The 17,751-nt window shown below is 38.2% G+C and overlaps 1 protein-coding gene across 2 annotated transcripts; it reads right to left on the bottom strand.

Annotated features, from left to right (window-relative positions):
• Positions 1-1,188: 1,188 nt before the first annotated feature.
• Positions 1,189-11,588, bottom strand: coq3 (coenzyme Q3, methyltransferase). Of its 2 annotated transcripts, none has more exons than XM_003215514.4 (7): positions 11,450-11,588; positions 8,788-8,899; positions 7,261-7,413; positions 6,620-6,719; positions 4,909-5,151; positions 3,154-3,313; positions 1,189-1,729 (listed from the first exon to the last, which is right to left on the bottom strand). In XM_003215514.4, the coding sequence occupies exons 1-7, from the start codon at positions 11,508-11,510 to the stop codon at positions 1,527-1,529; spliced, it is 1,032 nt and encodes a 343-aa protein (XP_003215562.2). In that variant the 5' UTR covers positions 11,511-11,588; the 3' UTR covers positions 1,189-1,526. The 2 variants fall into 2 exon arrangements, with proteins under 2 accessions (XP_003215562.2, XP_062836529.1); XM_062980459.1 differs by lacking the exon at positions 11,450-11,588 and adding an exon at positions 11,045-11,416.
• Positions 11,589-17,751: the final 6,163 nt, after the last annotated feature.

Here is a 17,751-nt window from a genome sequence, read left to right as displayed (position 1 = left end):
TCTGTATCCATGTGTACTATTACATGCCTTGTATGGGACTGTATTTAAAGTGTTTAAAAATATCAGCAGATCCAAAATGCAGTCACCAGATGTTGAATAGAGTCAGCTAAAGAGAGAACAAAGATTCCCTTGTCATGATAACTGCAGAGGCTACCAGTCTGTTTTGAGACATAATTAAGTGTTTGTTACAACTTAGCAAGGCCTACATAACCCAGGACAATATTCCCACCTCCATAGGTTTGCCTAAGTTTAATACCTCCATGGCAATTAAGAAACACTAGGGAGGGCATATGAGAGAACTCCTTTTCAGGGTCCCATTCACTGCACAAACTATGTCAGGCATGGACAAACTGTGGCCCTCCAGGTGCTTTGGACTTCAACTCCCAGAAATCCCAACTATCTTACTGACTGATAGGAATTGTGGGAACTGAAGTCCAAAACACCCAGTGGGCCAAAGTTTGTCCATGCCTGGATTACACTATTACTTCACTTTAACAGCCATGGTTGCATCTCATGAAATCATGGCTTTGCTATTGAGGGGGAATTATTCAGAATGCTCAAGCAAATCCTCATCAAACTACAAAACCCAGGATCCCATAGTCATGAAAGTGCAATAATAGTAATATCATTCTGTAGTGTGAATGACCCTGGGGAAGCTATGTTGGTCTGCTCTCTCCAATTAGCAAACAAACCTCTTTTTAGGTTTTGGTACCTAATCGTTGCAAAAGAACGTGCCAGGGGGTACTGTGCTTTTCTCTTTCTCTACATTATTTTTATTTAAGTACCATATATGGAAAAGCAGGTATAACTGTCAGATATGAAAAATACCTGCCTGTTACCTGATTTTCCATGAGGAAGCTGTGTAAGCCTGCTTAAATAAAAAGAAAGAAAAAGTAGTCTTATGGCACTTTTAAAACTAACTAAACAGTTGCAACATAAGCTTTCATACCCCACTTCTCTATATACTTGTACAGCTGAAGAAGCAAGCTATATCCCCCAAAAACTCACACTGGAATAAATTAGTTGGTAGGGTATCACAAGATTCCTCTTTTCAACATTCTCAGAAATGCTATTCGCATGGTGGCATTTCTGTTTCTTGTTCTATCTTTCCATAAAGAAAGAATCTGTCAAGCAGTCTTTCAGAAATTGTCTTTTCAGTCAACTGAGCCTTGTTACTATTTCAGAATATCACAATTCAAACATAAGTTTAATTAAGAAATATTAAAATAAGTTGTGTTTTTCACAACTGGCAAGCTGCCGAATCTGAACAAGAAAAGGAATTCAGCGACTTTAGAAATACATGAAAATCCAAACTTTTCCCAATAACATGCACACAACACCCAATCTTTAGACATCCACCTAACTTCTTGTTCAAGATGTGTCATCTTTAATATCTTTGTGCTTCTAAGACTGTGAAGAATGAAGAGTGAGTTTAGCAGACACATGAAACACCAGTCTGCTTCTTCTTTACTGGTTCATTATGCCAAACTCCTTCCAGATTCATACTGCCATCCTGGCTTCATGTTTTAACCGGCAGTTCTGACACCAGCTTCTGTTTGGGACTCTTCTTTCTCCACATCCTGAGATGCTTCATGTGGATCCAAGTGTTCTTGTGTACTTGATTTCACAGCATGAAGTGCATAGTTGATGCTAGTGTTTTCAATCCAGCTCCAAGACCCAAAGAGGGGGTTGTATAACATTCCTCTCACTGTCTTGACCGAAAAGCCATCTATAAGAGAAGAGAGATGACAGACCACCATTTATGAAAAAGGAAATCATGTGGAGGGTATAAAAAGGACACATAAATGCATATTCAGAACATCACAAAGGATCACAAGGCCCTGGATAGGAAACTGAAAGACCATAAATATGAAGTTCAACAAGGAGAAATGCAAGGTACTACACTTAGGGGGAAAAAACAAAAACTCAAAATGCACAAATATAGGATATGTGATACCTGGCTTGAAAACAGTACATGTGAAAGGAATCTAGGACTCTTAGTAGATCGCAAGCTGAACATGAGTCAACAGTGTGATGCGGCAGCTGAAAAAGCCAATGCAATTCTAGGTTGTATCAAAAGGAGTATAGAATCTAGATCAAGGAAAGTAAAAGAACCGCCCTATTCTGCTTTGGGCAGGCCTAACTACTAATATTATGCCCATTTCTGAGCATCACAATTCAAGAAGGATATTGACAAGCTAGAACATGTCCAGAGAAGGAGGGCCCAAATGTTTAAAAATGTCCTATAAGGAATGGTTTTCAAAATGGCAAGGGGTTGAATTAATTAGATGATCCTTGTGGTCTGTTCCACCTCCATGATTCAATAAATCCTGTAGTTAATTGTTTAGGAGGAAATATTTAGAATTCTCAGCCAGGGATCCCACAACAAACTACAAATCCAAAATCCCATAGAATGCAACTGCAGCAATTAAAATGGAATTATATTGCGACCACGGTGTAGTGTGAAAACATCACTTCTGGCCACCAAAATGGCTGTTAAAGGGGGATGAAAATGCTCCTCTGACCCTTAAGACCATACCCAGCCTTGCAATGAGAAGAGATTGGAGAAAACTTTGTGTTGTCTTGTTTAGGGGACCAATTGAAAAACTGCTATCCCGCAGGTTCATGCGGAGTGGGACAAAAATGGGAGATCGGGTTCTGCAGGATTTAAGATAAAACCTGTTTCTGTTAACATAAAACATATCTATGATATAAACGCAACTTTACATATAATTAGAAATACAGAATTTATTCCAAAACAAAAGCTGACGCTAATAGAACATAATCAGAATATTTCAACTGAAGTCAGTTCACGAACAGACATTTGGTTCCTGCCTCATTATGGGTTTTTTCCTTACAAAGGAATACTGTTTGGGTTCTCCTTCTCAAGATAATCAACATTACGGATCAAGGGGAGTAATCCATATACACCAGCCTGCCCTAATTTTGTGTGTTGGATTCCACTTTCTGCCATCCCAAACCAGCAAGGGAATTAATCTTGGAGAAAGTTGGTGTACAGTCCCAATTTATCATTTTACAAAGCTCTCTGATTCAAGTGTGCTTTCTCTATGCCACAATCTGTACTACAAAAACACCAGGGTTAATTAGCAATCATTTATTTTGTTAAGTCATCCATTGGAAAATGATACTCACTTGATTCCAGAAGCCGCTCTACTTCTTCAGGTGCAATGAATTTCTCCCATTCATGGGTGCCTGCTGGAACAATGCCCAGAACCCTCTCAGCAACCAGAATGCCAAAAATATAGGACAACTGTGTTTTGTTGATTGTGGTAATAAACAGAGAGCCTTCGGGCTAATTTTGGGGAAAGAAACATGAAAAGTTGGATTGTGAGTTAGTTGTTTATCCATGATACACTGAGCAGCAGTCATTATGCCAATTCCAGAACTGAAAAAAAAACTGAAAGAAAAGATTGAAGGTATACAGCTCCCATTGGGTCTATGGGGAATAAGAGTGGCAACTAGACCCACCCCAGGAACCCAATGATGCTTTATGAGAAAGTGTTAAAATTATAATTGTAGTTACTGAATATTAAACTATCTTAATAGTACTAGTACACGTTTACATTGACTAAATTTGCATACAAATAAAATTCTTTCGGATGAAGCACTTAAATGTTAGATAACACACCAACTTACAAGAATTGAGACAAAAAGCCTTCCCCAAACAAAAGTGCACCTATCATTCACAGGATTTTAAAAATTAAACTAATGAACTATTTTTAAAAGCCTGCAGGCCACTTACAATGAGGGCCATCTTTCCAGTTAGAAAAAAGATAATTAAACTGCCACTGTACATAATCTCTAGGGAGAAACATTACTGAGGTCAATAACACCTACTTTTGAATATATGTGGTGAAGACTGTGCTACTGTTAAAGCAAACTTAGCAACTGAACATTATAGTCATAGTTAAATATATCTGCATGGGTTGGGCCAAAATCACCTCTGAGAATTTTTTTTAGTAAGGACACACCTGTGCCCTATGTTTAGGACCACTTAAAATCTTTTAACAATCACAGTTGTTCCTGAAAACAAAACAAAAACCCTACAAGTTAATGAAGATGTTGAACATTTTGTATTACAGATAATAGTTGCACTGTGAATTTCAAGACCCCACCCACCCCCAAAATAGGCCACTTAATATTTATACTGCAGCCACAGGGATCTTTGATGCTGATAACAACAACAACAACAACAACAACAACAACTGAATTTCTTACCCACCTCTCCCTATAACCTGAGGTTGGTCACTGCACAGTCAAAAACACACAAATACTATAAACCTTCTACAAACACCCAAACTAAAAACCATAAAAGAAACTTATCAAAGCATTTCTATGAAATACACATTAATCCCACAGGATAGAGACCAAAACACAGGACATGAGTTTAAAATACATACTTTCAATTTCAGCTATATTCATATTACTTGTTTTGAAATGGCTATATGGGATATTTTAGTAATTAACTTACTTAGAGCTAACCTGGAATATTTTAAAGCCATGGATAGTCAAATCCATGGATGCAGAAACTGTGGATATGGAAGACCAACTGTATGTTTTTGTCATTTATTTACTATTTCTAGTAATTTATAATTTTATTGCGATCCCTTCTCTTTACCTTCTAACAAAAAATAAAAATCCAGGAAAAATTGCAACCATCTTTTTAAACAAATATAGTATTTAGCTAGACACTGAATTATCAGAAAAAGGTAACATAAGGAGGGAATAATCATAATCATAATAGCTGGATCTGTATCAGAACAAATCTAGGTAGGAAGACCTCTTTTTTTTTCTCCACCAGCCATTTATCCAAGAATGTAGAGCATGAGGAGGACAAGAAGGAGATGCACATGAATGGGTTCTTTTCCTTAAAATTGCTGAACTCACTTTTAACACATCACCACAACACTTGAGGAATGTTTCCACATCAGCCACATGTTCCACTACTTCAGAAGCAACAACAATGTCAAATTGTTCTGATGCCTCTTCTACAATATCCTCCAGCGCACAGGATTTGTACTGTATTCTCTTTGCTAGGTCTGGGTCAAACGCTGCATGTACTTCTGCTGTTCTAATGTTGTCTTCCAGGGGATCAATTCCAGTAACTGAAGCTCCAAGTCTGCCTAGGGGCTATAATAAACATATATGCTGTTATCTGCTATAAGAACACAGAAAATGTTTCCTAATCAGCTGAAAAGTTACATAACAGACGGGGGAATGATATTATTATGTCACAGCGTACCAACCTTTCTTAAGCCCTGTTGATAGAGCACTAGGAAGAAAACAGTAGGGTTTGTCACTCTTTCTATCTACTTGTTTTCTCCTCTGCAAAATATTACTTTGCTCTCATTGCACATAACAGGTGTAAACATTCAAACCAGAGACCTTTTCACACTATGCAACTGTTGCGTTATATTCCACTTTAACTGTCATGGCAACGTCTTATAGAACACTGACATTTGAAGTTTGATTTTTTTTATCATGTCAGAATTGAGAATATACTGCAAGTTGCTTCTGGTGTGAAAGAATCGGCTGTCTATAAAGACGTTGCCCAGAGGACGCCCGGATGTGTTACCATCCTGTGGGAGGCTTCTCTCATGTCCCTGCATTGGAAGCTGGGGCTGACAGACAAGAGCTCAAACCGCTGACCTTCAGATCTTCAGGTCAGTAGATCAGCTGGCACAAGGGTTTAACCCCTTTGTCTCTCTGCAGCTCCTTGAAGTCTGATGAGGCTCTAGAACTGCCAACAGAAAAGTCCAAATGCTTTACCTTCAATGGCAAATTCATGGGACATTGCCATGCAATTGAAATGGAATCTAGAGCCATAATAATGTTGTGTAAATGGGCCTCTGCTCTCCAGTTGGTTTACATCTTACTTGTATTAGCAACATAGGGATTGTCTACTTCAGCAACATAATCCAGCTGCAGTACAGACAGCCCCCAAGTTACAAACAAGATGTGTTATGTAAGTTTGTGCTTAAGCTGAATTTGGATGTAAGAGAGAACAGGTACATTTTTAAGCATAACTCCAGCCAAAAATATCTATTTGTTTAGCTTTGGACAGCATAGATAAGGGATAATACCCCTGTGGAGTTTGTTTTGCTGTCTGTGTCCCTGTTCAGATGATTTCACCTCACCTTCTATCCCTGTGATAATTGAATTTTGAAAAAATTGACTTGTTGTGGAAACAAGGATTGGTGCTAAAGCTTCAGTTGAAATATCTTTTCCCCATGATAACTCTTTCAGGAGTAAATTTCCTTTTTTATGGGTAGATTTCTCCCACTTGCTGTTGTCTCATCCCCATACTTAACTATGAGCTATTTTATGTCAGATGTTTGTAATTCTGGGACTGCCTGTATTGTGCTCCAGGTTCATCCCGTTCATGCCACACTTACTTGTAATATACTGCACTGAAATTGCATTGACAGGCACGAACTTCCCTGGCCAAAGTATATTGATCAAAGTGTGCAAAGCTAAACAGACAAAAGGATGCTACTGCAGCAGAAGAGAAACCAGGGGTTTGAAGCACATACAATTCAAAGCTCTCGTGCTTCCAATAAATAAAAGTTACTAATCACCAGCCAAATCACCCACTCACTTCAGTAAGCAATCCACCGCCACAACCAACATCCAGGATCTTCATGCCAGAAAGAGGGCTTCCCAGATGGGGGTCATTTCTCAAATTCAAAGCAGAATCTCTGACACAAAATGAAAAACAAATAATATTTAATTAAATGGTTTCAAAATAAGGGATGTATAGTGGATCAAATACATTTAAATATATTGGCATAGTATCAAAATCTCACCACCCCCCCCCCCCCCATGAATACCCAAATCCATGATTCTCTAGTCCCATCATATGCAATAGCATACTAAAATCGTGCCTCTTATATAAAATGGCAAACCAAGGTTTGCTTTTTGGATTTTCTTTTCTGGAATATTTTCAAGATGTCGGTGGTTGAATCCATGGATAAATCTGTGGATAAAGGGGATTGACCATACATAGGAATAAATTACTCAATTCCATAGCACTGGCTTCTAAATCAACATGTAAAAAACACTGTATTGTTACATTATTTAGTCCATCAGCAAATCATACAGTTTCAATTATCATAATTTTGTGCTCAATTAAAAATTTAAGTTTAGCAAAGGTAGCAAAGTGATCCAAAAGTTGACACTTCCTAATATTTCAGATTCTTGGCAGAAGTTTGTAAAGACAGGCATATTTTAAAATATTACCGAATAAAAGGCACTCTAATGTCATTCATAGAATGAAGGGCTGCATATTGTCCTTGTTCATCCCACCATTTATGAGCCAAGAGCTGGAATTTCTTCATCTCCTTTGGATCCACTGTAGATTGCCAAGTGCTGAATCGTTGTTTGGCAAATGACCTAAACACCAATAGTTTTATTAAATCAGGTGGTTGACAACACAACTAGGATCTACAAGCACACAATAATGTAGATGTACAATAAAAAAATATTCATAGAAAAAAGGTATTTGCCAAAACTCTAAACAATTTTCAGTACGCAGCTTCTTTCACACTATTCACACAATGGGTGCATAAGCCTTAATAGGATGTGTGTGTGTGTTTACTTTCACATTAATTATTGACTTATAGGAACTATAGTAGACTCTCAGTTAACTGGCACCCATAGGAATTGGTGGGTACCAAATAAATGTAATTTCTGGTTGCTTGAGTTACTATTAAAAATATAAGATGAGGCACCTAATTTTATCACAAAAAACTGAGAAAACTTATTGACTCGAGTATAAGACGAGGGTGGAAAATGCATAAGTTACTGGTAAAATACCAATAAAATTACATTAGTTGAGGCATCAGTAGGTTAAATGTTTTTTGAATATTTACATAAAACTGTAATTTAAAATAAGACCGTCCAACTCTGATTACTATACTCGAGTATAAGCCAACCTGAATATAAGCCGAGCAGAACCCTCACTTGAATATAAGCCAAGGGGGGCTTTTGCAGCCCTAAAAAGGGACTGAAAAGCTAGGCTTATAATCAAGTATATATGGTAATACTATACCATACCATAAACTTTACACTGACTTATATTTATATTAAAATACGGTAATTAAAAACAAATAACGACAAATAAAAACAAACTTGACTTGATGTAACACAGTTTTATTGTATTATGAAAACAGTTTTGTGAATACAGTATTAATTCTTCGATTATTTTCCAGTTGCTTGAGTTCTGGTTAACTGAGAGTCTATTATACATAAATTTCATGGAGTTTTTTGGGGCAAGTAATACTAGTCTAAGAAATGTAGTCTAAATGTGTAATGAGGAAATATTCCAGCATTTGGCATTTTTACTTTATTTTAAGAAAAAGAGAGTTAACAACTAATGGGATCTAACAAGGAAAGTATAACTTTGGAATGTTGCAAGTACAAGGAGGTTTATTTCTTAAAATTAGATTTCAGGTAACACTGGAATTGATCAACTTCAGACAATGCAGAATAAATCAATAGGAATGTCTGCCCCAAGATGTAGTAATGCTTGTAGTCTTACAGGAATTTAATATAGGGGTGCTTATATTTCTTTGTGATGTGCTACATTTTGTTAATACCACTTCTGTGATACCAATCTCTTCTGCAACACCTTATACCGAAAGAAATCTATTGTGATCCTCAAATTGTCATTCTTTTTGAGAATGTTCGCAATGAGATTTCATCATGAAGCATATTTTTTTTAAAAACAAGACAATATATATTTACAGTTGGGAGTGTTGTACTTACACTTTGTTCCTAACTTCAGGCAAACCAGCTAATGTTCTGCATTTTAATTTAATGTCACATTTTCTAAGAAATTGCCCATGGACCATTTGAGAAGGTTGACCATAACAGTTACCTAAAAAAAAGCACTACTTGAACATCACAAATGTTAACAACCTCCAGATTAAATAAATCATTTTTATAAGTCATTTAAACATTGATTGGTGAAAACTGAATTGTACAGGATTACACAGGTAATACTGGTTCATGTTATCAAGGAACTGAGATTTGCATGATGACCTGATATTGTAAGAAATCAGGTGACATAAAATACTTTGAAAATAAATAAAGCAATAAATGGGAAATCAAGAAAGGTTGGGGAGAGGGCAAGAAAAAAAAACACTGGGACTTGAGGCCTGGTTACAGGTGAAAATAGGCTTGCCAGGTTTAAAACTCTGCCTTTATCAGAGCTCAAAACCACTACACTACACAGGCCCCCAAATACCATTTATTAAAAAGGTGAAAAATCACAAGGTCAAAATTATGGGCCACGGTGGTGAAAGCACTGAGCAACAAACATCGAACTTACTGCTCCTAAGAAGGGAAATGCACTCCTGAAAGAGTTTTTATGGGGAAAGGGGGTCTCCACTGAAGCTTTATCTCCAATCCTTGTTTCCACAACATGCCAATTTTTTCATAATTCAGTTATCAGAGGGACGGAAAGTGAGGTGAAATCTTTTGAAAATCTGGTTGTTCCAGCAAGCATTTGAGAACGATTAGTCCCTAGTTATAAATGCCCAGTCTCTAGGTGGCCAGATAGTACTCTGGTCTCTGCACCTCATCCATTTTCCCAGATCCCCCGGTGATGCAATGGGTCAAACTCTTGTGCCAGCAAGACTGCTAACCAACAGGTCTGTGGTTCGAATCCGGGGAGAACAGAGTGAGCTCCCATCTGTTAGTTCCAGCTCCTCGAGCGGGGACATGAGAAGCCCCCTGTCAGGATGGTAAAACATCAAACATCCAGCTGTCCTTGCAGACAGCCAATTCTCTCACACCAGAAGCGACTTGCAGTTTCTCAGGAAAAAAAATCAATTTCCCCAGTCTTATCGTACGTTGTTTTGCACTATCCCATGCCCAACCCTTTTATAGCCTGGTCATGCCCATTTTTGTAATTATGGTCATTGTTTTTTATAAAGATTGTTGTATTCTACGATATTATTTTATTTTAATGGTGATTTTGCTTTAATTGATTGTTTGCTTTTATGTGTGTTGGACTTTCTGTCCCATATGTAAGCCGCCCCAAATCCCTTCGGGGAGATGGTGGCAGGGTATAAAAATTAAGTTGTTGTTATTATTATTATTATTATTATTATTATTATTATTATTATTATTATTATTATGACACAGCAAACAAGATAGATATGCTGGATTTCGTATCACAATATCACAAGTCGAACACTTCCCAAGTGTCTAAGACTGTGTGATGTATTTTCGGATGATGCGTGCAGATCCCAGCAGGGTGGCCTTTTGCAGTTGGCAGATCGTGATTTTGTCAATGTCTATTGTTTCCAAATGCCGGCTGAGATCTTTTGGCACGGCACCCAGTGTGCCCACTACCGGGACCACCTGTACTGGTTTCTGTCAGAGTCTTTGAAGTTCAATCTTGAGGTCCCAATAGCGGCTGAGTTTTTCCTGTTGTTTTTCGTCAATGCGACTGTCACCTGGGATGGCAACATCAATGATCCAAACCTTTTTCTTTTCCACAACTGTGATGTCTAGTGTGTTGTGTTCCAGAACTTTGTCAGTCTGGATTCGGAAGTCCCACAGTATCTTTGCATGCTCATTCTCCAATACAATTATTATTATTATTATTATTATTATTATTATTATTATTATTATTATTTAACAGGGGAACAGGCAGCAAAACAAACACCAGGGGTATTAACCTTTCCCTATGCTATCCAGAGCTTTTTATATATGCATACATACAAAAACACCCCTGTGGTGTTTGTTTTGCTTGCTGTGCCCCTGTTCAGAAGATCTCACCTCACTTTCTGTCCCCTGTGATGACTGGATTTTGAAAAATTTGGCTTCTTGTGGAAACAAGGATTGCTGATAAAGTTCCAGTGGAGATCCTTTTTCCTCATTATAACTCTTCGATGCTATTCGATGCTAATCAAGGCGGCCAACTGCAACATTCACACTTGCCTCCAACAGTTCTTTCTCCCACTCTGGAATTTCCACAGATATATAAACCCCACTTGCACAGTTTCCAACAGACCTTACAAACTTTTAGGATGCCTGCCATAGATGTGGCCGAAACGTCAGGAGATAATGCTGCTGGAACATGGCCATTCAGCCCGGAAAACTCACAGCAACCTATATATAAGCATTCAAAAGACCCTCCTTCCCGGAAAAAAAAAACCCAAGCCTTTTGGACAAGAGCTTAAGGGGTGCATCTCTACACTGTACACCTAATGCAGTTGGACACAACATTAATTTCCGTGGCTCAATGCCCTGGAAACCTGGAATGTGTAGTTTGGTGAGGCAGAGTCCTCTTTGGCAGGTGAGGCTTGTTAAACTATATCTCCCAGGATCCCTTAGCATTGAGCCGTGGTAGTTTTAAGTGGAGACAAGCTGCACTTAGGCTGCCCGACTCAAAGGGAGAGCCACGCGAGGGACTCACGGAGCAGCGAGGGCCACGGGCTGTTCAGGGCGCGTCCGCAGCTGCCCCACTTCCCCGCCATTCTTGAGCCGCCGGGCGCTAAGACCCAGGATGGGAGAAGGTGAGCTTGGCTCCTCCCGCTCCCGCTCCTCTTGCCAATAGGACTCGCTCCTGGTTGCCGTCACTAGCCCCGCCCGCTACGGCGGCGCCTCTCCTTTCCCCGCCTTAAAGGAGACCTTCCCCGCGGTGCCAATACATTCTGGAATGTGGGCAGTGCGCTTTGTTTGACTGGCTCAATGCTCGGGAGTAATGGGAGTTGTATTTTTACGAGGTTTTCTCTGCCTCAATAAACTGCAACTCCCCGGATTTCGTAGCAAGAGTAGGCATCCCCTCTGCAACCCTGTGTCTGCCTCCTTCCTGCACAATCCTGGAGCTTGTAGTTTAGGGGCAGGCCTTTGAATGCTCAGCCAAAGAAGCCCTGGGCCTCACTAGCCTGCAAGCCCCAGGATTCAGCAGGAAGGAGGCAGACACAGGTCTTCAAGGTGTTCAGCATCTTTTCTCAAATCATTTTTGGAGCAAGGCCTTGGTTTATCATTTTAAAATGGAATTTCAAGGACTATTTTAGCATACTGCACTGCCAGCCTTTCTATGCAGAAGATGCTGCATTCAAGAACTTTAATACATATCTGTTAAAAACCAGGGAGGAAGGCAACATGGTGGAGTGGTTTGAACGTTGGAATACGGGTGCACCCACACCGTAGAATTAGTGCAGTTTGATACCACTAACTGCCATGGTTCAATGCTGTGGAATCAGGACTAGGCCTTCTCTGCCAAAGAGTGTTGGTGCCTTAAACAGGTTAAGGTTTTCCCCTGACATAAAGCCTAGTTGTGTCCGACTCTGGGGATTGGTGTGCATCTCCATTTCTATGCCGAAGAGCTGGCATCGTCCATAGACACCTCCAAGGTCATGTGGCCGGCATGACTGCGTGGAGCGCCATTACCTTCCTGCAGAGTGGTACCTATTGATCTACTCACATTTGCATTTTTTTTAACTGCTAGGTTGGCAAAAGCTGCAGCTAACAGCAGTAGTTCACCATGATTCCTGGGTTCGAACGGCCAACCTTTCGGTCAGCAAGTTCAGCAGCTCAGGGGTTTAACCCAATGCATCACCGGGGGCTCCAAACTGGTGCCTTCCCAAACCACAAATCCCAGGATCCCATAGGAATGAGCCATAATAGCTAAAGTGGTATCAGACTGCATTCTGCAGTGTAGCTGCACCCTATGACACTGGAAACCAGGATTTGAATGCCCGCTCAGCCATGAAATGTGTGTGGGTTGCCTTGGGCAAATCACACTTTCTCAGCTTCAGGAAAGCAAAGGCGCCAAATCCACTGTGAAGAACTCTTGCCAAAAAACCCCCCTATGGTTGCCATAAAGTGCACAACAAACACTAAAGCATAGGGACCTGTGTTTATTCCCTTATTGTAGGCTCATTATTTGCATATTCTTTCTTTTGTAGACCCAGCGCCCTTCCACACAGCCATATAATCCAGAACATCAGGGTAGAAAATTCCACAATATCTGCTTTGAACTTTGTTATCTGAGTCCACACTGCCGTACATGCTAGTTTGAAACAGATAATGTGGAATCTATTCAGCTGTGTGGAGGGGGCCTGTTTCTAAAAGCCTCAATCTCCGAGCTTCCTTGTCTAATCTGTTTTCTTTATTCCCATTGCCTCATACAGATCCTCCACTTGATTCCTCAAGTATACCTTTCTTAAAGGGATATGTTCCTTCTGTAATATATGTACATTGCAGAATATGGCTAATTGGACAGATGTTGCATTCAAAAGCAGGTTTTCAGATTGACTCCTTTCCCCTTCTTCCACTTGTCAAAATACTGACAAGCATTCCTAGTTTGCATCTTTTTATGAAATATCCAGGCAGCAGCTATCACTTAATATCTGCACAATTGTCATATTGGACTTTGTAGGGTCATAGTTCAGAGCAGGCAGCTATCTAAAGAATGGTCCTGACCTAGTCTTGAGGTCTTAATATTGAATTGAATAGGATAAAAATTGAAATATTTATCATTTTAAAAGAATGTCAATCAAAAACAACAGGCTCCAGGATACTTTTGCTTCTTGCTTCTTGTTATTGCACATTTGTGAGCTGGCAAGTAAATTGTTTTAATAGTCAGATTATAAGGAACAAGTTCAAGGCAATGAGGTTAGCTCATTTCTTAAGGAAGTGTGAAGGATATAGCAAAACTGCAGCTCAATAGTAATGTAACAAGGAAGGGTTGAGCTACTTAAGTAATGAGTGGCTTCTAGATACTTTCAAATCCTCCTTTAAAAGAGCATTTTGAAAGATGTTTTTAAAGTTTGATGCCATTCATGTATCCTTTTTGAAATAGAAAAGCAACATGCTGTGCAACAAGCAATGCAATACTTTCCCAATACAGTACTGTGAGAATTAAACAATGTATTGGTTTTAAAATACTATAATAAGGGGAAACATTTTTAAACCTCCACTGACAGTAAAAAATTAACATTGCATGACCTGTAGTGGCTTACCTTCTTGATCTCTTGACTCCCATTTTCTCTAGGCTAGCCTAAATACAATTAACAAGCGTAGTATGAACCCAGTATCTTCAGGGGATATGGTCCATTACTCCCCGTGGATACCTGAAACTGGGAATTACAGGTATATGGTACCTATACCATATACTAAAGAATCTCACTGGAGGACCTTAAAAAGCCCACTTAGCGATGTGTATGAATATATTTTGGAGTGTAGGTAAGTGAAACCATGGATATCGAATCAGTGGCTAAGGGAGTCATACTGTACATTTCACAGGGCCAAGAATTCCCCAGTCGTGTTCTAAACATAGAAGAATGGGCGGCACCAGCAGACATATCAGGTTCAAGCTACTTGAACTGTAGACCCCTCTAGATGACAGCACTACAACTCTCTAGGACAGATTTCTATGTATCAAGGCTATCCTAAAATCGAATATCACAGGAGTGATATCAAACTCCTCTGAAAAGTGTAGGGCAGAAACTCTTCCTTATGCTCCCTTAAAAAGGAAATATGCTGCTGGAGGAAGTCTAAAGTTGCCATGATTGACTAGCAAGGAATTCTTTATGCAGGTCAAACATCCCTTATCTGAATTCCAAAATTAGCTGACACAGTGACATTTTGACCTTCTGATGTTTCAATGTATACACACTTTGTTTTGTATAGGATATATATGAAACAAATTAATTTTGTGTTAAATATGGATCTCATCTCCAAGATATCTCATTATATGCAAGTATTCCAAAATCTGAAAAACATATGGAATACTTCTAGTCCCAGGAATTTTGGATAAAGGGTATACAAGGTGTGTTAAGCAGGAAAAAGTAAAAGAATTAATTCCTGCATAAAGTTATCCTATGCTAGATCCTTTAGTAGTTCAATGTACTCTGGGTATGCTGGCTGACCACCTCATTTTCATACATACTCCCATGTCAGCAGTAAAACAGAAGGCTCCTCATGCCCATAGTGGACTATCATACGTAAGTTGCAAGTCACATATGTAGTTGTCTTACATTGTCTAAATATTAAAATAACTCTTGATCTTAAGCTTTAAAAGGCCTGATATTTTGAAGGTCAATGAGACCTACTGGATGGTTTCTCCATTCTAAAGAACATAGATTTTAACTCAATTGACTCAAGTGTTGTGCAGCCTTATGAAATAACCAGTGATGTCAACCAACTAGCACAGAATAGGGGATTCTGCCTATTGTGGATCTCTTCTATAAACTTCTAGTTTACAGGTGGTGAAAATAATGTTTTTCTGTAAAGAACTGCATTTTGTAAGCCTTTTGATTTTCCACAAACATGAATTCTCTTCAGGGACATCTTCACTCCACAGGTGCCAGCTGTGTGTTACTTGCACTTACATTTGTAGGACAAATGATGCAAATAGCATTGGAGGGGAGTGATAAGCACAGAAGTTCAGACAGAGGTTGTTGCTATATTGTCTTTTTTGGGAACACAAAAAATTGAGACATTTCTCTACACTGGTAAAAAAAGAAAGCAATTTCATCTTTCTTTGTACTGTGGCTGCACTTTTATGTCTTATGAAAATGACTCAAAATAACTCAAGTGCAGGCCCTGTATATATTAAATCTCTCATTCAGTTGTGTAAAGGTTAGGTGAGAACAAAAACGTTTTCCCATCTGTAAGTTGCTCTGCAATTCTTGGTCCTTGGTTTTGCAAGAGATAGGAATGGGGCGCACGTTTTTAACAGAGGGACGCAATAGGCCTGTTGCATAGAGTTCTGACTGCACTTTTTGGGATACGAGGCCTTCTTTAATTCATTTGTTTTACTGTGGAAGGGAAAACAACATGATTCCAGGTCAGTCTTCTAAAGCTTAAATAAGGCAAACTGTACCTTTATTCAAGGCAGACCATTCCAAACTGTGGGTTGTGACATGTTAGTTTGTCATGCAAATTAATGAGAAATCACGAAAATCTTGGAAAGTCATATATCTATATCTATATATAAATAAATATAAATGAAAGTTTTTCATGAGGTATGCTGTGTCCTCCGTACATTTCGTTATTACAATTTATGTCTGTGTCTGTATTTTTCTAAGAGATTGGTTTAACCTCAGGTTTACTAGGAAAAATGAATTACTGTGTTGCAAAATAATGCATGTCTAAAAGGTATGTTGCCAACATGAAATGTTAGAAAGCTCTGATTAAAAGGCTCATTGCTTTGAAAAATGAAGGTAATCCTCAAGTTAATAATGCATTATATATTAAGTAAATTGCTGGAAGATTGCTACAATGACAAAAAATATGGGGATGTATAGCATATATTAAATGCCGCCTCGTTCCTTTCAAACCGAAAGACATCCAACATAAAATGACATTTTCATGTACACAAGAGTCAATTGTATTCAACTCCAGTGCTTTTTCTGATGCAAGTGCCATATATATGTATATATACATATATATACACACACATACCATTAAACAAAAATCTATGCTACCGTAAATATAAAAGAGTAGGCTCTCTTTATTGGCACACAGTGATTACCGAGATCAGTGCACTTGTGTGGAAAGTGAACGCAATTTCCAGTTACAGAAAGTGACAAATCCAGCTAGTTGAATATATAAGAAATGTCATGCACATTATTATTTAACAGATAATAGAAGTCTGGCATTAAAAAAAAACCAATGGAAATATCATAGTAAGATGGATTATCATAGTAAGATGTATTTCTCATCTGTTAATTTAAAAACAAATAGCTTAAAAAAACCCTTATTTCCTCAGTTCAGCTTCTGAAGTTAGCCTCTTCCTGAGATTCTTGTCTAAAAATTAGTTTCCCAAGTAATAAATTCGATATTTTTCTGAGCTCCTTCTCCCCACAACTACATTGAGTTTATGGGCTGAAGGGAACAAGCCTACAAAATTAAGTTGTGCAAACCTTTCTACGCATATAAGATACATCCCACTGAATTAAGGACCTTCACCCAAAAAATTATTTGTATTCTTAATTAAAATAATTTCTCTGAAAAATAATAATGTAAATATAGAGTGCACAACTATATTTAAAGGGGAGGGGAAGGGCAAAGTGCCAATAGTCCTCCATTCAAATTATCTGACATCTTGAAGTTCACAAGAAATGCATGCTGATTATTCCTTTCAGGAGAAACATTCATCCATTAAAAAAAAACTTTTCACAAAGAGCCCATATTATTCAGCTCTATCAGTCAAATTCTATTCAATTTTTAATCAAAAGAGCAGTCTTTTTTTAATGGAAAATAATATTCTAGTAATAGTTACAACACCAGAGCTAGTTAAGCTTGTTAACTTTGTAATACATGGATTTATTTTAATGTTTTAATGCAGTAGTTTAAAAAAATTATATTTCTAGCTTCTTAACTATACAAATCATCCATGTTGTGCTTTTGGATACTGAAGTATAATACTGAAGAACAGAGTTCCAAATCTACAAACTGACGCACATTTATGGTTACTTGTATTCATTGCTATTTGTGCCTGGCTAGTTTTATAGTGTTTTACAATCAGAATTATCTACATTTTGTTCACATTACAGTATGACGATTATTCAAGAAAGTTTTTTTAAATAAAAAAAACAAGAAACCCCCATCAGTTTTTACCCAGGAACCAACCATGACTTATCCAATCCAAAAATGAAACAAAATGTTAAAAACTTATTACTAAGTATTTAAAAAAATCAAAAGTGCTCTGTAACCATACTGTAGTTTTATAATAAATTAAAAAGCAAGGATTTAAACAAAAAA

This window comes from Anolis carolinensis, chromosome 1 (assembly GCF_035594765.1).
Source record: "Anolis carolinensis isolate JA03-04 chromosome 1, rAnoCar3.1.pri, whole genome shotgun sequence".
In the NCBI taxonomy this organism is placed as follows: domain Eukaryota; kingdom Metazoa; phylum Chordata; class Lepidosauria; order Squamata; family Dactyloidae; genus Anolis; species Anolis carolinensis.
Note: the sequence above shows the minus strand (reverse complement) of the source record. Positions and strands in the feature narration are given on the sequence as shown.

What these genes read in the sequence shown, in the direction of transcription:
- coq3 (XM_003215514.4), bottom strand. Translation starts at nt 11,510, where the DNA reads ATGGCGGGGAAGTGGGGCAGCTGCGGACGCGCCCTGAACAGCCCGTGG. An exon ending in CCTGAAGTTAGGAACAAAGT is followed by an intron (nt 7,414 to 8,787) that starts GTAAGTACAACA and finishes ATTGGTGTTTAG; the next exon opens with GTCATTTGCCAAACAACGAT. An exon ending in ATTAGAGTGCCTTTTATTCG is followed by an intron (nt 6,720 to 7,260) that starts GTAATATTTTAA and finishes ATTTTGTGTCAG; the next exon opens with AGATTCTGCTTTGAATTTGA.